This window comes from Heliangelus exortis, chromosome 6 (genome assembly GCF_036169615.1).
Source record: "Heliangelus exortis chromosome 6, bHelExo1.hap1, whole genome shotgun sequence".
In the NCBI taxonomy this organism is placed as follows: domain Eukaryota; kingdom Metazoa; phylum Chordata; class Aves; order Apodiformes; family Trochilidae; genus Heliangelus; species Heliangelus exortis.
In genome coordinates this window covers 2,134,756-2,157,095 of record NC_092427.1, presented here as the reverse complement: position 1 = coordinate 2,157,095, position 22,340 = coordinate 2,134,756, and the positions used below count along the sequence as shown (strand labels likewise).

The 22,340-nt window shown below is 43.0% G+C and overlaps 2 protein-coding genes and 1 long non-coding RNA gene across 4 annotated transcripts in view; 2 read left to right on the top strand and 1 right to left on the bottom strand.

Moving 5' to 3' along the window:
• Positions 1-8,710, top strand: part of EPC2 (enhancer of polycomb homolog 2) — a 41,786-nt gene extending 33,076 nt beyond the window's left edge. Inside the window, exons 11-14 of one of the 2 annotated variants that reach the window (XM_071746390.1) lie at positions 2,814-2,944; positions 3,870-4,029; positions 5,716-6,049; positions 7,426-8,710. In XM_071746390.1, coding sequence (XP_071602491.1) covers positions 2,814-2,944; positions 3,870-4,029; positions 5,716-6,049; positions 7,426-7,498 — 698 coding nt within the window. In that variant the 3' untranslated portion in view covers positions 7,499-8,710. Of the gene's footprint in view, positions 1-2,807; positions 2,945-3,869; positions 4,030-5,715; positions 6,050-7,425 lie in introns of both variants that reach the window. The other variant, XM_071746389.1, reaches the window with a different exon arrangement.
• LOC139797361 (uncharacterized) lies at positions 1,572-17,408 on the bottom strand. Its single transcript, XR_011726433.1, has 2 exons — positions 16,536-17,408; positions 1,572-1,660 (listed from the first exon to the last, which is right to left on the bottom strand). It is a non-coding gene; the product is annotated as an uncharacterized lncRNA (long non-coding RNA).
• A 127-nt stretch (positions 17,409-17,535) lies between these two features.
• KIF5C (kinesin family member 5C) overlaps positions 17,536-22,340 on the top strand; it is a 76,881-nt gene continuing 72,076 nt past the window's right edge. Inside the window, exon 1 of the mRNA XM_071746388.1 lies at positions 17,536-17,839. Within this exon, the coding sequence (XP_071602489.1) occupies positions 17,714-17,839 (126 nt within the window). The 5' untranslated portion in view covers positions 17,536-17,713. The remainder of the gene's footprint in view (positions 17,840-22,340) is intronic.

Sequence of the window (22,340 nt, the reverse complement as noted above, 5' to 3'; positions counted from 1 at the left end):
CTCTAGCTGGAAAAGTAAAGCTGGTCCCTTGGCCAGAGACATCTCCAGCAGAGTTCTCTGCTTCATGAGAGAAAGGGATGAGCTCAGGACACCACTGATCATCGGGAGGTGAGATGGAGGAAGGAATTTTCCAGGAATTAGTGGAGAAGAAGGCTTTAGGCAACATCTTCAGCAGGTGGCAGTCCCAGTCACCTGCTCAGTTACCATGTGCCTGCAGAAAACAACTGCAGATGATGGCATTCTCAGTTATGGAACAAGCTTAGTTTTGTAGAGGGGATTTCTCCCCCCTTTACCCCCACCCAAAAATAAAAAAATTAGAAGTAATTAATGAAATACCACTTTGGGGGCAGCCTGGAAGATGATTTTTGATTAAAGCCTTCAAATCCTAAGTGACACAATAATCCAAACCAGAGCTGTCAAGGAGGAGAGGAGCCTGGAAAACTTAATTTAACATTTACTTTTTTACCCTGTTCTGTTGTAGTGTTTCAAGACAGTCAGGCTTTGATTAACATAGGAAATCCACTCAGCAGTGGAAGCTAAAATCCTGGTAAATAGAACCTTTTATAAGAAGTACAGAACTCTTGCACTTAACTGTGACCTTAAAGGCTACCTTGGGACTTAGTAAAGGGTTTTTTTTTTTATTTTTTCTGTAGGACCCTTCAGTTTGATTTGGCAGAAGCAGATTACATTAAATGTGCTAATGAACATCTGCTGTTTTGTAACAAGACTAACAGCTGAGTTCAGTCTGACCACTGAATAAATAAATATCAGGTGATGGGGAGAGAGCTGAGTGGAGCTGCAACATGTGATTATTGCATTACCACAGTCATCTTCCCTCTACCTTGTAATGGGCTGGGTGATGACTTCATGGGCTGGGTCAAACTGAGAAGGGAAATTGAAGACACAGAATGGATCTGTAGGCTAAATTAGATGATCCTCTGATGTACAAACTGCTTTCTCTACTGTGTCTTTCCAGTTCTGGGCAGAGTACAACTTTGAGTCTAGATGAATAGCCCTGCATGGTAGAGAAATAGCAGTTAATTACAGCTTTGTGCAGTTTAGGTATTTCCTTCTGCCATCTAAGGTCATTTGGAAGCATTTTTTCTTAATAAAACAAAAGACATGTTCTAGAGTTTGTTACCTAAGCACTTAAAAACAGAAATACATAGAGATGTAATGTTCCATAATGCTGTTCTTGGCTCTGGTGCCTTCAGTATTGCAACACATTTTGGGAAGACTGTTTTGAGGGAACCCAGCACGTTCAGCTGACTGAACTTTGGGCTTTAAATGCTTGTAGTAACACACAGGAACCTTCAAGAGGAACAAAGTAAATCTAAATTCAGAATAAATTTGATTTTGGAATTACAGTCTCCCTGGAATGTAATGGAAGTAACTGCACCAATTGTTGCATTTTCAAATGCTCTCCTGATGTGCCTGAAACCTGTGTTGGTAACATAGCAGTAAAGAAGCTGCAGGACTTATTCCTGAATTCCTAATTCCTTAGTTTCAGAATGGAATTTCAGAGCAATGGCAAGTATTACAACTAATAAATGACAGACCAGACCCTGAAAGATAGATCACTTCATATTTTAATGGTAATTCAGCATCTCTTGGTGATATTTCTGCAGAACCCAGGTGTTGAGAAGGACAGTTTCAGTCTCTGGAAAACATAGTTGAGAATAAACTGCTGAAATAAATACTGCAAAATAAATAAATACTGCAGAATAAACTGCTGGAATGTAATGAGTGGGAATCTTTGAAAAGTGAATTATCTTTTTAGTTCTTAGGATAACTTAGTTCTCTGATTAGCATCAATTGCACAGAACACATTTTAATGTAAAACATTTGACAGTATTTTCAGTTTATTGAGTGCACAGTTGTTTGTGGGGGCAGTATTGAGAACAGCTTTTGTATCTTCACCATTCCCTTCACTGGCTGACAGTCTGATCCTACTGGGGTTGCATTAACCTGGTTCTCATTAATAAACATTCTGTCACCCTTAAACTCTTACTCTATTCAAACAACTATTTGGCAGTGAAAATCCCATGCAGGTGAAACTGAATGTTATTTCTTTCAGGGAAAAAGAAATGAAATAGGAAGGTGAGGTTGGGTTTGCTGAATAAACAGTATTTTGTGGTACTTGCCCATATTTCCTAAGCCTTAGAGCTGGAGCTGAGCTTTGCCAGGGTGTGTTAGTTACAAGTCCTTTTAGGGGAGGGCTGGTACAGAGCTGTGTACAAACTGCTGACCCCAGGGAGTTCTGGCTGGGCTGCTGAAGGAGGTTTGGGGTGCCACAGATGTGTTTGCTGTGGAGTCTGTTGTGGTGTCAGAGAAAAGGGCAATAATAGGGGGCTGTAGGAAGGAAAGCTGTACAGGAATAACCACCCAGTGTTCACTGGGGAGGGGACACCCTGCTCAGCCCACTGTACTTCTTCCTCAGCTGTGATTTTTAGGACATGCTTCTTTTCTGAAAACCAGAAAAAACAGTCTTTTTAAGCTTTTGCTTAAAGCTACCACAGAGAAAACCACCAGAGATAGAAAATGCTCGAAAAAAAAAAAAAAAAAAAAAAAAAAAAGGAAGTGAGAATCCTTTTGTTATAAACTGGTTCAGTGCTAAAAGAATACAACAAACAGCTTGACCTCTCCCTCTCCCTTGCATGAGAATATTATGAAGATCTTTGCAAGCATCTAGCACCATGTCTGTTGTCTTCAGCAACTTGTTATCCAGCAGGGATTCAGTCTTGCATTTCAGATGTACTTGTTCTGTGCAGGCTTGTTTAATGCTGGCTTCACTTTTTTTTTTGTAGTAACAGGGGGTATCACAGAGGAACAGTTCCAGACACATCAACAGCAGTTAGTTCAAATGCAGAGGCAACAACTTGCTCAGCTTCAGCAGAAACAGCAATCTCAGCATTCCTCACAACAGACACATCCAAAAGCACAGGTAAAGCACCTTACACGTTGTCATATGAGGGTATCTTTCTTTTTGCTCACTGTGTTTCTCCCTTACAAGCTAAATACTACACCTGAGGTTAAATTTTAGAATTCATGTAGAATGTTTTTCATACAACCACAAACTGATCTGGATGGGAAGGGACCTTAAAGCTTCCCCAGTGCCACCCCTGCCATGGGCAGGGACACCTCCCCCAGCCCAGGGTGCTCCAAGCCCCATCCAACCTTCAGCACTGCCAGGGATGGGGCAGCCACAGCTTCTCTGGGAACCTGGGACAGGGGCTCAGCACCCTCACACCAAACAATTTCTTCCTAAGATCTCAATCTTCCCTCTTCCAGTTCAAAACCATTCCCCTCTGTCCTGTCACTACACTCCTGATGAAGAGTCCTTCCCAGCTTCCCTGTAGGTTCCCTGTAGATACTGGAAAGCCACTTTATGGTCTCCCTGGAGCCTTCTCCAAACTGAAGGACAAATTGGGAAAGAGCTCTGTCACTCCAAGAGTTGCATTTGCCATTAACTGGCTGAATTGGGCAGGACTTAACACAAAACACATTTGGACAGGAGTTTACAACTTTTCATCAAACTTGGGATAGGGAACTATTTACTGTTATGGTGCATTAGATTACATTGAGATGATGTATTTATTTATTTGCTTCAATTACATTGAGATGATGTATTTATTTATTTGCTTCAATTACATTGAGATGATGTATTTATTTATTTGCTTCAATTACATTGAGATGATGTATTTATTTATTTGCTGATAATTACATTGAAATGATGTATTTATTTATTTGCTGGTAATTGTGCATTATAACAATCCCAATGCGCTGTTTAATTTTGCCCATGTATAGTTAAAAAAAAATACTTAGATGAAGGAAGAAACTTTGTTTTTTGTTTTTTTTAATTCTCACAGGGCTCCAGCACCTCTGACTGTATGTCAAAAACACTTGATTCAGCCAGTGCCCACTTTGCTGCATCTGCAGTGGTCAGTGCACCTGCTCCCAGTCGCAGTGAGGTAACGAAGGAACAAAACACCAGCCACAACAATATTAATGGTGTTGTCCAGCCTTCAGGTGATGATTTTTTAAATCTCCTGGTCTAGTGTGAGCTGACAATATGCCAACTGATCTGATTTCTGATTTCTGAAATGCTATTTAGTCACCAAACATCTCAAATATATTGTGATACTTTAAAATATTGTTCTTTAAAATACTTCTGTGCAGTGGCATGTAGGCTAGTATGGCAATAAAACTACCAAATGCTCTTTTACAATGGAAAAGCATTGTTTCTGTTTTCTTTTGTAGGCTTTCAATAATCTCTTATGATCTATTATGAGTGAGTGAGAGCATTGTAAAATCAGTTGTGGATGTGTAATTAAGAAAATGTCAATTGCTCAAAACATTGTTAAGTACTTGGGGAAGGAAGTAGAAAAGTTGCTACATTATTTGTCAGTGTCCCACTTGAGTATTCAGACAAAACAAACTAATCAGCTCCTAGCAGTGCCTTTGACATCGTTGCTAATTTCAGGTCTCACTGTTCAGGGTTTCTCTCAAATTCCAGCAAAAATGAAGACCTTGACTGTCACCACCTTCCCCCAGCTCTCCTTAGCCCCTGTAACCAGCAGACAGCTGTGCCAGTTGTGCTGAGAGACAACATTTGACTGTCCTAACAAATAAAAGGCCTTTAGAGTAATTTGGATTTTTTAACAGCTAATGATTAGTTTTATAAACCACCTGCCAGGCTGTGGTAATGATAATATGAAAGGAATAGAGGGAATAAAACCACAACTGAATGAAATCAATACACTGGAACAGCTCCAGGAGAGAAGAAAACATCTGTGTAGGGTTCTATAAGATCATATCTGTGAGGGTGATGTTTTGAGGGCTATGTGGGCAGGCACAGGGCAGGTACCATGCCTGTGTGTGGCACACAGCTTCATGAGTGATGGAAACCACTGCAAATATTCTGCATGTAAAATGAGACTTCTGGTACTGTTGTAAAGCTGTGGGTGGCAATGAGGTAGAATAGTTGTCCCTGTTTAGGATAGGAAGACTGATAAATTAGGTAATATTAGCTCAGAGCAGATTTTTTTGGGGAATAAGATTGTAAGGGAAAAGGCATCTAGTTTCCCTGTGATAAAAATAGAGCAGGGAATAGCTGGGGTTCCAAGGTGAAATGTGAGAACCTCTGGTTTGAATATACACTGTGAAACCTGAAGTTTCTCACAACTTGGGAGGAAAATGAAGCACTGCAGCAGCATCTGAAAGGAGATTTTCCTTTGCCTAGTCTTAGACCCTTAGTTTTGCAGCACTGAGGGAGACTGGCCCACAGAACTTGAGGTTTCCAGCAGAAGGAGGTAGGAGGTGATTCAGAGTATCAGAATTTGGCTCTGCAGTGGGTCTCTGAGGTTGCCCAGCTGAGGTGTTCTCTGTTCAGTCCTGTGGGGAACGTTGCCCCTTTACAGCACCAAAAATGACATGTACAAAGTTGGGCAATATAAAAGTCCTTGGTCTTGCAGTCACTTCTATCACTTTCTGGTGTTCTTGTGAACGAAAAAAAAAACGGATGAAATATTTCTCATGTTAATTATTTCTCACGTTAAGGAGAAATAATTCTAAAATTTTCCATTTTGTGAATCTTTTAAAAACAGTTTCTTGCACAATTCCAGTGATGTACATACTTAAAGCATTACCTTTAAGCTTAATCTTTGCAGCTAGGAGATGGCATGGTTTTAATTCCCGACATCTGTTTCGTAACAGGAACCTCTAGAACTTTATACTCCACCAACATGGCTTTATCATCCAGCCCAGGGATTTCAACAGTACAGCTCGTAAGGACAGTTGGCCACACCACCACAAACCACTTAATTCCAGCATTGTGCACAAGCAGCCCTCAGACGCTCCCCATGAACAATTCTTGCCTGAGCAACGCAGTGCACCTCAACAATGTCAGTGTTGTGTCTCCAGTCAATGTGCACATCAACACAAGGACTTCAGCACCCTCGCCAACAGCCTTAAAACTTGCCACAGTTGCTGCCAGCATGGACAGAGTGCCAAAGGTAACTCCTAGCAGTGCCATCAGCAGTATAGCAAGGTAAGTGCAACGTTGGAGCAGTTTGAAGTTACCTTTGTGCTACAAAAGGGTCTCCAGCTCTGCTCTGGAGGACTTGGGAGACTTGTTTGCACCTCAAGGAGACTTCTCAGTGTAGCTTCAACCTCACCAAACCTCTGCTGGCATCTTCAGCCTAGCCATGACAAACCACAAGAGCTGGTTTTGCAGATTAACCTCCAAATAAATTGCAGTGATTCTAGACATGAGTAGTTTGGGGCATCTTCCAGTGTGGTTCAACCATTTTCATTTGTCCTCTCATGCAGCACTTCCAGATTCTATCAAACTCTGCTCTTGTTCCCTCCTTAACTTTATGGACCCATGTTGTAAGATGCAGGCTGGCACATTCCTGTTTTATATATGCATAGAGATGTATGTGTTATATGTTATGTAAAATATAAATTAAACATTCCAGCCTGCATCTTAGTTACAAAGCTAGGTGTTTATTCTCATGGAACAGCAACACTGTTATTTCAAGGTACTTAGAAGATGTTTCACAGGAGTGGCAGAAGCTTGCACTTGGTTAAATTTTCAAAAAAATTACAGCACTTGAGCTCTGTTTTATGCCTCTTGTGGATTATATGTTTAAGAAAAAAAAGTCACATTTGTTTATGAATTAGAAAAGTTAAAAAGGAATAGTAGGAAATGTGGCTGATTGTTTCTGGAGAGGTTAAAAATAGCTTTTTGAGAGGGAAAATTGCATGTATAATTTATTCACTGCACAGATGGAGAAAAAGGTATTTTTTAAAATTCCACTCCTACTTAAAGCATTCTTCTCTACCATCAATGCACTTGGTTCTTCTTTCCCTCAAGCCAAAGGGTGTTTCAAGTCACATCAGCAAATGCCTTGCAAAGTACAACCTTAACTGAATAGGGCTTGGATTTCTCTACAGAGAAAGATAATAAATGAGAAAAACACTTAAGATTTCTTGCACTAGTGCTAAAGTGGGGGGTGGATAGTAGGTCAGATCAGTGCCTTTCTTGCTAACAGAGGAACTGCTGCTGAGTCAGTGTGGTTTCTCTTACCTGGGCTGCTGGGAGCTTGGTCCCTTCCAGTTGAAACCATTCTGTGATGTGACTTTGCTCCTTCAGGAGACTTTTTGGTACTCTTAGCCATAATTTAGGCTGATAGTTTAGTTAAATGCATTGATCTTGTAGAAGGGACAGCACTGTAAACACAAATTTTTAGTTCTAAATATTTTGTTTCTTCTGTATGTGTGAAGGTTCCTCCCTGATCCAGGCAGGAGCTGTGTGAAAACACACAGTGCATGTAAGAAATGATGAAAATTGTGTCAGGAAATATTCGTGTTCTGCCTGTAACTACTGAATATTTCTTTTTTTTTTTTTTTTTTTTTATGCAGAGAGAACCATGAACCAGAACGACTGGGTTTAAATGGCATAGCAGAGACAACAGTAGCAATGGAAGTGACATAACCTCAAAGCAGTGTCTCGACCTGTGCTAATGGTGTAGTCATTTATATTCCAACTGAATGCAAAACACAGCACTCTGTGGATCACAGAGAACTAAAATGGACCTAAATGGACTATCATTATATCGTGTATTAAGTCGATATATAATGTAAATTTTGTAAAATTGGGAAAATCACTACCTTGTAAAATAGTTTATTTGTATCATCAATATTATTTCTGTTACTTGAATAGTAGATATTCATCATCATGCTTTTGCACTTGAATTTGCAACTGAATGGATTAAAAAATAATTCTTTAATGGGATCATGAGCATGAAATGGGATCCTGCATCACTTGTTTTAACTATTTATTTTGCCATGTTTACATTTTGTATCTTGTACAAATAAATCCAACTTTGTGTCTAAAAAAAAAAAAGTTAAAGATTCATAGCTAGGAAACAAAATTCTTGTAATTTTTTTCTAAAGAAAATGTAAAGTTTTCACTTGGTTCATTTTGTTTCACAATTTGACTAGATGGACTTTTTGGTAAATACTTTAGTGGCATTTCACTGTCAAATATGAAGTTCAAGGCAAAATAGTATTTTCTATTACTGTGCAGGGGAAAGGGATGGATCGATACATGCAAATTTAATGTAGTAACTCACTTTTCCATATATTTTGAATGTATATTTCTATTTATAATACCAGTTTATAAAAAATAATTACACAGGAAAAAAAAAAAACCTGACTAGGAAAATTATGCATCTAGCACACCTAAAATTGTGCAGATATGAGAAAATTTTCAACTGATTACATTTTATCTGAAGACTGCATATTTTAACCGGCTTTAAAACTGTAACACACCACATTAAAGGATATTTTACCAGGTATGTATTGCATTATATATCATTGCAATAATTAATTATTGGATGTCTAGATATCGAGCCATCCCAGGTGGTGGGGGGGAGGGAGGGTTGTGGCAAGATTGTCTTTTCAATTTTGGAGAGTTTTCCTGTGGCTACAAGGCAAGTAACGGGTTGGAAAAAGTCTGACTGTAAGCGTTGGACACCTTCGTAGTGTAGTGTTTTAGTGACTTTTTTTATACGGTTCTTGTAAATTAGATACGTGTAGTGGTGTTTCAGAATGTTTGTTTATGCACTAGTTCAGACAACTTTCCCTGTTACTTGTTCTTGATAAGTGAAAACTGCAGGGAAATAAAAATACATATCAAAACATGGACATGTTGCATATGTGTTTATTTCACAATGTGCAAGCGAGTGAGGTGTCAGTTTGAGAGGCTGTTAGTGGTCTAAAAAGCATCTGCACTTTTTTTTCCAAAAGGTTTCAATTTATGTGATGATTTCCTTTAGGGCTTATAGTCTATAATAGGGGAGGGATGGTCCAGTAGTTGGGACCTGAGACCTGGGAATAATTAGGATGAATCACTGGAGTTTTCTGCTGTTTGGCTCTCCACCTGTGATTTGGATAATATTTCTGTATTTCTTATAAATCCTAGAATCAGTGAGGTTGGAAGGAACCTCGGGCTGTTCTCTAGTCCAGCTCCTCCCTTCCCCCTGAGAAAGTCCAGGTATGATTTACCTGTCTGTCATGCAGTCAGTGTGTTTTTCCTCTTGGCATTTTATATAAAGGGCTATTTTTACTCTAAGCTGTGTTTAAACATGTTTTGTCTTACATTTAGTAGGCTAAATGTTCTGCCAGTTAAAGAACCCATGCAAAGCCTTAAATCCTGGGAGCTTGTCAGAACCTCTAAAACGAAGGGTTTGGTGTAACTGAGGCTTTGTTTTCATAAAATAAAGGTGAGATGATAAGGGATGGGATCTGCTGAGGGTAGTCAGAGGAACCCATGACACTGGCAGAGAGCCAGGGCAGGATTGGGGGTTTTGGCACAAGGGGGACCTGTGCAAATGTCTGATTATTCTGTCTGTGCCCTGTCTGCACTTCTGCCTCCTGACAAATTGTTCTTTAAATGTCACATGTTTAAGGTTTTCTGTAGATGAGGTTCATTTCTGGAAATGACTGTGACCTATGTAGCTGGAAGTATGAAGGGATTGGTTTTGTTGCAAAGTTCTTGCAAAACTGAGACTGAAGAAGAAGGTTACTCCCCTTGATAGATAAAATCAACTACTTCCCTGACATAGTCCCAAAACCTTTTTGAGGATTAATGAAAATGTAAAGTCATTTTTCCTGTGCATTCTTCTAAGTTGTACATTTAGCAAGTGACAGCAACCAAGCTGTAGCGTAGACTCCTCACTTCCCATGAAGAGCACTTTCATGGGAAACTGGGCTGAAAATGTCCCTGGGGTTGCTGCATATCTGTGACTTGGTGTGGTCTAATCCTCATCTGATTGCTTAAAAACCTTCAGCTAGAGCTTTTAACTTCTAATAAATTCTGGAGAAATGGGATGTGGAGAAAAGGATTTCATGAACTCCAAAGGCTGTATTGGGAAGTGTGCTGGATGGTGAATGAGTTTGATTTAGGTGATTAGTATTGATGTGGTTTTACTGTAAGGTAGAACTAGAATAGTCATCTTTAGCAATCAATTGTGTGCCTTGAGTGCAAGAAAAAGGAGAGTGATGAATAATTCTGCAGTCCATAGAAGTCTGCATTTAATAAAAAAGAGAGAAAAGGAAGGCAGGGTTGTTAGGATTCTCCTTTCTCTGATCCTGGTACCCACCAGGGTGTACCACTGACTGAGTTATTCTTGTGTGCTGCTTTAAAGTGTGTGTGGAGGAGAGGACATTCTGTGATAGGATTTGAATAGTGGTTGCTGGTTTATTATGTATCAGGGAATGTTTTTCAGGTAAGATTTTTTTAATGTAGTTTATCTACAGCAATTTCTATTGAACTTCAAGTGTCATGTGCAAGTTTTTTGAGGTTTTTTTTTTTAATTAAGGTTTATCAAATTTCATCTTTAAATTAATCTGTTATGTATTTAATTGTAGGCATCCTGTTCTTAATTCTGCATTTAAATATTTAAACAATACCTTACCCTTTTCAAAGAGCCATGGCTTTTCTTTAATCCCCTCCAAGAGACTGGGTGTGTGGGTTCCCCCCCCTAAAAACACCAAGACAGTTCCTGGTGCTCTGACTTCTGAGTCTCCTTTTTCTTCCCTGAAGGAAGGAAACTTGACTTCCTCTAATTCCTTTGGAGTAGCAGAAACATTTCCTATTTCCTTACTAGAGCAGATGTGGTTTATCTACAGCAATTTATATTGAACTTCAAGTGTCACGTGCAAGTTTTCCCTTGAATGCCAGATACTAGAAAATGAGGTTTGTTTTTTTTTCAATTAAGGTTTATCAAGTTTTATCTTGGCATCTTGTTCTTAATTCTGCATTTAAACATTTAAACAATATCTTACCCTTTTCACAGAGCCATGGCTTTTCTTTAATCCCCTCCAACAAACTATCTGTGTGGGTTCCCCCCCCTACAAACACCAAGACAGTTACTTCTGAGTCTCCTTTTCCTTCCCTGAAGGAAGGAAACTTGACTTCCTCTAACTCCTTTGCAGTAGCAGAAACATCTCCTATTTCCTACAAGAGCAGCTCATTTTTGAAGCAGGATCCCGAGACATTGCAGCCTTCTAGGAGGTGAGTGATTTATTCTGGAATGGATGTGGCATTGTGCTCCCAGTTTGTCATCCTTCCAGGTTCCAGTACTGCCCAGGAAGAGCTGCTCAGCCCCTCAGTGTGTCTTGGTAGAAAGTCACAGCATCCAACAAGAAGGCTCTGAAGAAGCAAACTAAACTGTCTTGGTACAGGACTCAACAGACCTCAACATCAAAGAGATGGGATTTCAGAGAAATGTTGTCAAATTCCACTTCCCTGTTTCTTCTGCTTGTAGGTTTTGTAATATTCAGACTTCTTAGAAGAATGGAGAAGGACCTTCATAAGTTAAAGGATGCCTTCTCATTTGGGAAAGAAGAAAAAGGAAAGACAATTCCTTTAACAGAGAGAGGAAATGCAGAGCCAGGCAGTTTAAGTTGGGTTGTTAGGATCCAAGTGTTCACATCTGAACAAAGGCACGTGTGGATAATTGGTTTTCTTCTGCTCTAACCAGCTAATTATGTGGAAAACAACAGGTAGAGGCAAGTGTGAGCCAAAAGCAACCCTGGGACAGCTGAAGCTCCCAGGAAAGTCATCCAGCCCCATCCACAGGGAGACTGTGGAGCCACTTGTACCTGGGAAGTGCCCTGGAAGGGGATTTCTTGGGAAAAGAACAGGCAGTTTTAGGTTAAGGGCAATGTTGAAGCAGTAGATGATCTTCCCAACAGACCAGAACTGCTTTATCTGGAGCTTTTTGTTGTGGGGAGCTTGTTTTAACAGAGGTCAGGCTGGAGGTGCCCTGTGGTGTTGCTGTAACCTCCATAGAAATCAAGTTCTAGCTACTAGAGAGTGTCTGTGTGCATTCAGTGGCAGCTTTGCTCTTGTAGGCCAGTGAGCATGGGTGAGAACACCATGAAATGGGAACATATTTGGGTATTTTTTCTTTACAAAGCTTAAAAGGCCAGAAGGAGAATGTAAAGAGGAGCTTCTGAGAGAATGTAATGCAGATTTCCTTTCTATTTGGTAAGGAAGTTGGCTGGCTAAGAATGAGTTTGAAGCAGGATGAAATTCTTATACATTATTCTCTCTTTTTGAGCACCAGTACCCAAAATGACATTCCCTCTTGTGAAAATGTTTGTTTCTGTTATGCAGGAAGAAAAAGGGCTTTCAAGTTAAATTCCCTGGTTTTTGGTGACTTGCTTGTCACCTTGTGGATCTTGAAATGCAAGCTGTGTGTGCTTTGGGTATGTTTTTATTGAAAAGTCAAAAAATTACTGAAGAGCACCCATGTGCAGGCATGAAGAGACAAGAAGATGGCCCAAAATCTGTGTGGCAAATCAGAGAGCTGTCTGGAGCCCTGTTGGTGTGCCAGTACAGCTTTCTTTTACCTCAGTCATACTTTTTTTCTAAAGTTAAGATTGTTGTTTTGACCAAGAAAGGGAGAAATCTTTAGCCCAATCTGGTTTCAGCCCATCACACACTGATTTAACTCTAATAAACATACTCTACTAACTCTAAATTACAGGGGGATAAATTAGAGAGCAAGAGGCAAATGAAGGAGGGGGAACAGTTAAAACTGGTAAGAGAAAATCCCTAACAGAGCTGATAGATTGATCTGAACCCTTTCATTTGACAGGAGTACACCTGTTGGTGTGCCAGTACAGCTTTCTCTTACCCCAGTCATATTTCTGTTTTTCTAAAGTTAAGATTGTTGTTTTGACCAAGAAAGGGAGAAATCAGTTTAGCCCAATCTGGTTTCAGCCCATCACACACTGATTTAACTCTAATATGCATACTCTGCTAACTCTAAATGTAATTACAGGGGGGGTAAATCAGAGAGCAAGAGGCAAATGAAGGAGGGGGGACAGTTAAAACTGGTAAGAGAAAATCCCTTACAGAGCTGATAGATTGATCTGAACCCTTTCATTTGACAGGAGTACACCTGTTGGTGTGCCAGTACAGCTTTCTTTTACTCCAGTCATACTTTTTTTCTAAAGTTAAGATTGTTGTTTTGACCAAGGGAAAAATCTGTTTAGCCCAATCTGGTTTCAACCCATCACACACTGATTTAACTCTAATAAACATACTCTACTAACTCTAAATTACAGGGGGGGTAAATCAGAGAGCAAGAGGCAAATGAAGGAGAGGGGACAGTTAAAGAGAAAATCCCTAACAGAGCTGATAGATTGATCTAAACCCTTTCATTTGACAGGAGTACACAACTGTTTCCTTGGAGTTCTGAGGGATAAAATGAAAACACTCTGACCACAGCACAACGTTGTATTCTGACAAGATCTTGCCTATTCAGGAATGTTAAAAAAAATTAGTTCTGTGCCTGGCAGCTGCTGAGCTCTCTGGAAGGAAGGCAGAAGTTAATGGGGCAGAATGTGACCAACTGACCAAGGCTAAGCACAGTTAATAGTTAACCCTTAGCAGCAGTTCCGACTGATTTTGAGCAGAGAGGCACAACCCAGCTTCAGGGAGCTGTGATGCAGCCCCCTGTGCCTGGACTTCGCCCCCTGGGGACAGCCTGGTGGCAGCTGGCTGGGAATTGGTGGCAGCCTGGTGCTCGCTTTCCCGCCCTGGCTGTTAACGCTTCCCTGACTCTTCCTGAATTAATGTCATTTCATCGAACCCTGCCCTGGGGATAAAGCGATGCCTAAAATAGCCTCGTCCCCCATCTTCCTGACGATGATTTGACCGGACGACTCATCCTGGTTTTAAATCAAGAGCTGTGGAAGTGACACCAGGAGGTGGCATCATCTGCCTGCGATGCTGGTTAACTCTTTCTGGAGTGTTTGACAAGGGACATGTTCTGCCCAATGCAACTCGGTGTGAAGCGTTTGGGTTGTGTCTTTTTTAGTGGGTTTTTGGGTTGTTTAGTTGGGGTTTTCACTATTGCTTTATGGCTTCCTATAGTTAAGGAAGACAAATCTTTTTTAGTATTATTACTTTCTCAAGCTACACTCCTTTTATTGGAGTCATTTATTGAGTAACCCAAATGAAAGGATTTTAACTCAGAAACATATTTTGATTGTTGAATAATCAACTAAAACATTTTGCATAATTATTTGAATAAGCAACTTAACCATTTTGCTGTAAAAATGGATTGACTTCTTTTTAGCAAACCCATTTTTTATAGGTGAGATATATATATGGCTCTGCATAATGTGAATAATTTATATGAAGATTGAGATTTATGTGTGCACTCAAGCTGGTTTTAAAGTAAGCATCTATTGAAGTGCTTTGAAACAATGGCTGCACTTAAACTCCCTGCCAGCATTGCCCAAACCTTTTCTGATGGGGAGAATCTTTTGACTGGCAATACTCTGCCTCCAGATCTGACCTTTCCATGGAAGTGGGAGAAAGGAACCACCAAAGAAATATCTGATCAAGGGAAATGTTTCTTCTGGGATAATTATCTGGGGTGTCTGAGTGGCTGTGATGCAGATCCTAGGCATTTTGCTATTCAATTTTTCCCTTGCCTGGATAAATGGTTTTGTAGCCCAGTCTCTCCTGAATTACAAAGATGTCTCCTTGGCTTGGGTGATGTATGGGGATGGAGATGAGGTTGGGTTTGTATCTCAGCTCCTCCTAGCTGCCTTCTCAGCATTTTGTAGCTCATTTCATCTGTTCTTCAGTCAGTGGCTTCATTTGTTTATTTATTTTTATTCCTGTTAAATACTTTGTGTTCTGTCTTTGTAAACATTTTCCCTGATGCATTCCTCACACAGCCTTCTGTTGTCTGCAGGACTGTAGCTACCCCTGACATATAAAATTTGTTTTTTGTCTTGGGGATCCCAACCCTTTTGATATCTCCTGGAAGAAATCCTTCACCTGAGCTATCTCAGCACTGATGACACAAGTGCATCACCTCATTTCCTCTTGCTGGCCAGTGCCAAGACACCAGGATCAATGGAATCTCCATTACAGCAGCTCTGCCTGCTGATAAGTTGTGTTCTTGGCCACTGCTGGTGGCTGCTCCTTGCACTGAGTTCTTGCAGACAGCAGAAATTCAACCTTGCTGTTCTTTTTCTCCTAAAGCTCCTTCCCAATTCCAAAGCTCATTCCTGGAGCCCAGAAGACACGAAAGGCAGCAGTGTTCTTTTGCCTCTGTGGGTAAGAAATGGATGTTTCACTTCTGAAATTCCCAGGTGCTTGTTCCCTTATTTTTGTGGGACCATTTCTCTGTCAGCACCCGTGTTGTTCCTGCTGTTGTTCAGAACTTCTCTCACAGGTCCCCTTCTTGGTTTTGCTGCAGGCTGAACAGCTTGGCTGTGTTGCCAGCTCACCTAGAAAGGGGATCTCCTTGTTCTCTTACAGCCACCCCCCTTAACCTCAGTCTTTGATGAGAGAATTTGTTATTCCTGTGTTATTCCAGGAACTCCTCTGACATCCTGAGCTGTTCAGTCAGCTGTCCCAGCTGAGGCTGGATCAGCTTGAAATTCTTCAGGAACAATCAAAAATTGCTGTCAAACCATATATAATCTGACAGGGTGATCTAATATTTAGCTGGAAATATTTAATTTAATATTATTTATTATAATAATTATTATTAATTTAATTAATATTTAACGTAACATTTAGCTGGAAAAGTAGGCAAATGAGATGACTTCAAGGTTCCTTTTCTTTTACTTTTCTCTTGTGTTCTGGCACACTGCAGTTCAATAGACCCAAGGGAACTAGAGGCACAGTGGTGTTTCTTGTAAACCACAACCTGACAAGAGCCATTGTTTCAGGGATGAAAAATTGGTAATGATAATGCTTATTACAGCAGCAAAGTACAACTTATCTTGATAGCTGATGTTTTATGTGAAGGAGTTTCCCAATAAATTGTAAATTATACCTCCCATCAGGCATCCAGAACAGCCTGGAAGAAGCTCACAAGCTCAAGAAGGTTCTGATCACTCTTGAATCTGGCTGAAAACTAATGTTCCTACTTTGCTACTTAACCCAGTAATCTGGTAATAAGTAGTAAAAATAGCAGCTGTGTGACAATATGGTATTGTCTACAATCCCCAGACAATGTCATATTGTTTGAGGCAAAATTGCTAAGAAAAGGTGGCTCTTCAGTGCATTCTTACTGATTGCAGATTATACCTACATTAATAGGAAATAGCAGTCTGCCTATCTTGCTCCAAAACTCTTGATAAAAGGAGAAAAATAAGGATTAATTCATAGAGAGTTTTCTTTTGTGACTAAGCCCCTACTTTTCATGAGTAACAAAATTTGCTATTCATGGGAAAGAGCTTGAAACATAAGAGAAAGAAAAGGGCTGGATAATTGGTAATCCACGGGAATAAATCACATTATATAATAATGTCTTATCACATCCTGCACATTGCTAACTCCCTGATTTAATTGCTTTTAAGAAGGGCATGAGAGTCCATGTAACTCGCCTGCTCTTCTTGCACCAGGCAATGAGGACAAGCACTGTGGCCAGAAGAGTGGCAAATGTTCTGCAGAAATGCTGAGGAACTGTCTACTGCCATCTTACCTGGATGATGGAGGCTAATTTAATGAAATGGGTGCCCTGTTCTTTGGAGGAAACTGGTTTCAGGAGTTGCTTGGAGTCGCTGAGGTTCAGGGAACGTCTGCCACTTCCCAGAAGACATCAACAGTGGTTGTGTTTATCTCCAAGTGGTCCAGTGCCTTGCAGGGAGAAAATGACAGAGGGTGAAGGGATGACCTGTGGCACATCAGACTACTCCAGACAGCTTTAATCCAGGGAAAGTAACCAGCTTTGGCACAGGGTGGGAGGACAGGAGGTATTTGTAGCAATTAGGTGGAAACACGGTCAGAGAATGGAGGAGGAGAGTGGTCCTGAAGCGTAGGAACAGCCTCCGAGCGCTTTTCCCCAGCTGCTGCTTCGCTGCACTGTGACAAACTTCTTGTAAATTTCACCAAGGTCAAAGCCTCCCACAGAGGCCCCGTGGCTTCGGCTCACAGAAAAGAAGGGGAACGCTGGCACGGCATCCCAGGAATCAGCATCCCTCAACCTGCTTACGGATGGTGGCGGCAGCAAAGAGCAGGTTCCCAGTCCTCCCCCTTTTCCTGCCTTTATTTCCCCTCACGGGCCTGACCCAGGAGGCAGCCCCTACCCCGACCCACGGAGCTGACAAAGCCGGTGCCAACGCAACACCCGCCCTGCGCCTTCCCGTTTGACGGAACCCCCGTTTGGACCGAGCGGGATAAGCACCCCGGCTTATTCATTCCTATAAATTACCAAGGACCCAGAGCTAAGCGGGCGCCGAGAGGCAGCGGGGACGGCGTCTCCCCCTCCTCCTTGGCGGCCCTGAGGGGTGCGCGCCGCTCGCTGAGGGGACCCGCGGCGACCGTTGGGACCGTTGGGACCGTTTGAACCGTTAGAACCGTTGGGACCGTTGGCAGCCGCCGCCCGCAGCGCGGACTACGCCTCCCGGCAGCCCCCGGGGGCGCTGAGGGACCGAGGGCTCCGCACCTCCCGCCGCCCCTCCCCGCGCAGCCGCGCCTGGGCCGGGGGGGGACGAACCGGGGAGCGCAGGAGCTGCCGGCACCGAGCGGATCCGATCCGATCCTCTCCCCGCCCCGCCTCGCCCCGCCCCGCCCCGCTGCTGGGCGTCTGCGGCACCTGCCCGGCGGAGCCATCGCTCCCTGCGGCCGGCGCCCGCCCGCCCGCCCGCCCGCCCCGGCGAGATGGCGGATCCCGCCGAGTGCAGCATCAAAGTGATGTGCCGGTTCCGGCCCCTCAACGAGGCGGAGATCCTGCGGGGGGATAAATTCATCCCTAAATTCAAGGGCGAAGAGACGGTGGTCATCGGGGTGAGTCTGCCGCATCCTCCCTCCCTCCCTCCCTAGGCGATGCCTTGACGGGACGAGCATCCCCTCCACCCCCCTCCTTTTCGGGGCGAGCATCCCCCTCCCCTCTGGGCTAGCCTCACCCCTTATGTGGCGAGCATCCCCGCCCCGGGGCGAGCATCCCTCCCCGCGGTCCCGCCGCCCGCAGGAGCCCACCCCGCGCCCATTGTTCCCGCTGCGGCGGAGCCAGGGAGGGGCTCGGCGCTCCCCGCGGGGTCCCCTCCCCTCCGGCCGGGAAGGTTTTTTCCCCCCTTCCCGGAGGGCGGGGAGGGTCTGGGCTGCCCCTCGGGGGTCTCGGGCCGGAGCCGGGGAGGGATGGGGGGCGCGGGGGCGGCTGCCGGCGCTGATGTCATGCCGGGGACTGGGCATGCTCAGCGGAGCTCCGCGGGGGCGGCCGTCCGCGCCTCCGCCGCGCCCCTGCGGCAGCCGCCGGGGGAGAAAGTTTTCCCGGTGCGCGGGGGATAAGGGAGGGAAGTGATGGTGGGGAGGGAATGAGGGGGGATCCGCTCCGCCGAGGCTGCGGGAGAGCGGGGCGTCCTTCGCGGCATCCTCCGCGGGCGCGGAGCTCTGCGGGGTCAGACAAAGCCGAGCCTGCTGGGAAATGTTTGCTTCAGCGGGCGGGGGGAACGGTGCCCCGGGAGGGGTGATGGGCGCTGGGTGTCCCGCGGGGCTGCTGGTGGCTCCTGGGCGAGGTGCTGGTGGATCCCTGCAGGCACTGACTGCGGGAGCATCCTTCGGTAAAATGACCTGAGCGAGGTGAAGTTTTTTTCCTTCACCTTTACAATTAAAATAAATAAAAGCAGTCGAACCATCAAGTTGCTACTCGCTTGCAGCAAGAGAATCCTCAACCTCTGCGGATTCCCCACGCTTTCCCAGGGGGATGCTGTTCACAATAGCAAAGGCTTGAAGAGGAACAAAGCGTGTGTGGAGCTGGGCCCTGGCTGGTTCAGGATGTGGCTCCTTTGCTGAGCCCGTAGCATGGCGCAGTGAGCTCCTCAGCCTGGCAGGGAACCTGCCTTTGCTTTTCCTTCTCGGAGCTGGAGCCTTCCCAGGAGGGTGTCTGGGTTGGGGTTGCGTTCAGGACTGCACTGGTGCTGGTGTGGTGGGTGTACATGGACAACACCAGGCACCTAAACTTGAGTTGTGTTTTTGGTTTACTGCCTAACCAGCTCGTGTCTTTGGTGCTTTGTTTGATGTCTTGGTCTGCCAAGGTTGAAAAGTGATACAATCCGTACCATGCTGTGATAAAGAGGTCTTAAAACTGACTGGTAATACAAAAAAAAACCCTAAGCAATTGCTTGTATGATTTGTCAAGATTCTTATTAATACCTCGAGTTTATTAGAAACTTCTCCTGCAAGTTGCAAAGCAGTTACAAAAAAAACCAGGGGGAGAAAAAACCCCACTCAATTCCAGACATAAATGGCTAACTTGTTTTTCTTAATTTGTTTTTATTAAATGTTTCCTCTGTAGCCAAATTACAGAATCACAGAACCAGGTTGGAAAGCACCTCTGAGATCACCAAATCCAACCCTTAATCCACTCCCCTGTGGTTCCCAGCCCATGGCACTCAGTGCCACATTCAGTCTCTTCTTAAAAACCTCCAGGGATGGAGAATCCACTTCCTCCCTGGGCAGCCCATTCCAATTCAAAATTAATTTTCTTTAGTTGAAGGTTGAAGTCATAACAGCCCCACCAGTCTGGTTACACCAGAATAATCCCAGTCAGCCATGGAGGGCTGCCCTTGGTCAACAAATATTTGGAATAAAAGGGTAACTGTAGCACAGTCATTTGGATGTTTAAGAAACAAAAGTCAGCAAATTCCCCTCCCACCCTTAAATAAGTAAACCCTCAGATGTATTTAAAGTAGATTAAAATACATCATCTCCTGTAAATCTCTTAAGAATGTTATCTTTTTTACAGAGGTAGAATTTAGAATCCTTTTTCCCCACCCAAGCAAATGTGCAAGGATTAGAAGGTATCTTTGTCTGGGAAAACAGTAACTATGATGCCTTCAAACCAGTATTTAAATCTTGCAAACAGGAGATAAATCCTTTAGTAAAGGTAAAAAAGGAAAAATAATAGCAATTTCCTACCACAAGTTTACAAACATAGTTAGTTAGGGAAACAAGAAAAGAGCATGTATATATTAATTTATATAAACACAAGAAAAGAGCATGTATGTCTTAATTTATTTATATATGTATTTATTTATATAGATGCAATGAATTTGGCAGGATGGATTTTGGCTCTTGCCTTCTTGAAAACTCTAGCCAGAAGCTCAGAGTATTCCTCTCCTTTCACAGGGCAAAACCTGGGTCTCTTAGTGCATGTTTTAGTCATCTTAACTAGTTAAATACGTCCTCAAATGCTTTTTTTTAAATTTTTTTAATGACAAACCATCCAGCTGGGGTTCCTTGGGTTATTTGTAGTTTATAGGTGTAAATGAAAATGAAAAGCTTTCCATATTATTTGTGGTTATTCCCAGTAGCTTCTTGAGCTGTGTTGGAACTTGACCTGTGCAGTGTCTTAGTAGAAAGCAGAACCATTTGTTATTATTTACTGGTTTAGAGGTAATAATACAGATATTTTCTACTGCTTAGCTCCAACAAATAATGCCTGGCAGGAGGAAGGAATCCTAAGTCTGGTGGAAGGCACTACAACAGTAGCAGAATTTTACTTTCCACAACCTCTTAGAAACATTACATAAAGCAAAAAGAAACCAGAACTAACCACTTTTTTTTTTTTTTTTTTTTTTTTCAGTGTTTTACTATAGCATTTGAAAAACACTGCAATGCAGCTTTCATTTTTTTTGGGAAGAAAGAAGTTCTGTTAAAATTTAAAAAACCAAACAAACCCACCAAAAATCCCCAGGGGAATTCTGTCATCATGTCATAAAATTTAAAATATCAATTATTGAAAGGAAATGTCTACTTTTTCTGACTGGTAGGTCTGAATAAATTTCCTTCTCCTTTCCAACAATCAATTTTGGGGGAAAATGCTTGCTTTCTGAACCTTCCACCCACTCCTCTAGCACCTTGAGTGGATTTTCTGACAGAAATTCAAGATTGCAACTCTTGAGAAGAAACAGCAATGAAGGCAGCTGAAGAACTTAGGCTTGAGTTTCTCCTGGATACCTTTTACACCAGGAGTAAAGCTTTATCTCCACGATGCCCGTGGTTATGTGGTTCAGAGCTCTTTGTCAGGGATGTCCCAGGGCAGTGGTCTCACTCCCCTCAAACCACTCCAACCCCACAGAGTTTTGATGTGACCCAGAGTCTTATTTTTGGGCCTCTTCCACCCATCTTCCCCCCGCATGCAGCGCAGCAAAGGATGGGAGATTAAATTGTCATGCCTTAAATTTGCCTGTGGTTAAAACAGAGAAACCCCAGAGTATTTGGATTCTATTTTCAAGTTTTCAATACCAAAGCCTTTTAAATGTGCCTCCTCTTTAACTGTGGCAGGAAAAGGTGACAGCAGTAAATCCATCGCTTTCTTTTGCGGTCAGCTCCAAAGACTGCAGGTTCCTTTTATGTTTCTGCTCCTCTGCAGCCTCAAGGTGACTTTCTGATTGATTGTGTTGGCTGGCAGACCTAAAAATGTATTTTTCTAGCTGGCTTGCTTCTTACAGTCTTGTGGGAGAGCGTGGGGCTGGTTGCTGTAGTAGGCAACTGCTCTGAGGTTTCCTCCTGCTTCTCTGAGTGCTTTTATTCTTGAGCATCTGCAAAGGAAGGATGCAGAGAGACTCAGCACCTGGTGGGATGCTCCCCATGAGGTTATTTTGCTGCTTTTGGTTTATGGGATTGAGTGGAAATGTTCCCTTCCCTGTTGTAAAATATTTAGGAATTTAGTAGTGAAGGAGTATTGTCACCCCCTCTCCATTAGGTCTGGAGTGACCATTTCCTTTTAATGCAAGGCTGACTGGAAACTGATTTTTTTCAGACAAATGTCTCCTGTTTAGAAAGGAAAACATTTAAAATGACTCTTTCTAGCCAGCTCCTGTTAGTATAACCAGAAAGGGGATAAAAGACTCTTCATTCTTCTTGTCAGCTGCTTTTTGGGCTGTGGTGTGAGGGCATGTGCAAAGCCCAGCTTAGCAGCTCTCTGCTGAGCTCTGCAGTTCTCTGCTGGGTGTTTCAGTGTCAGACAGACACCACTCAGCCTTCCTCAGCCCCTGAGTGCCCACATTGGGGGGTTCAGCCCCCCCTGCCAGCTCTGCCATCATCAGGCTGCCTGGGGACACCTCTGGGGAGAGGTGGGGACAACAGGAGGGTCCCTGCAGGGTTGTGTTTTGCTGACACGGGGGGAAAATTCTGGTGTTTCATCTGCTAAACATTGCAAAGCAAAGTAGCATCACCTGATCTCAGTTGCTGTGCAGTGATCATGGCTGTTTTGCAGTGGGTATTCCATGAAAAAAACTTAACATTGATGGTAGATTTGCTTGCAGCAGGTGGGATGGAATCTGAG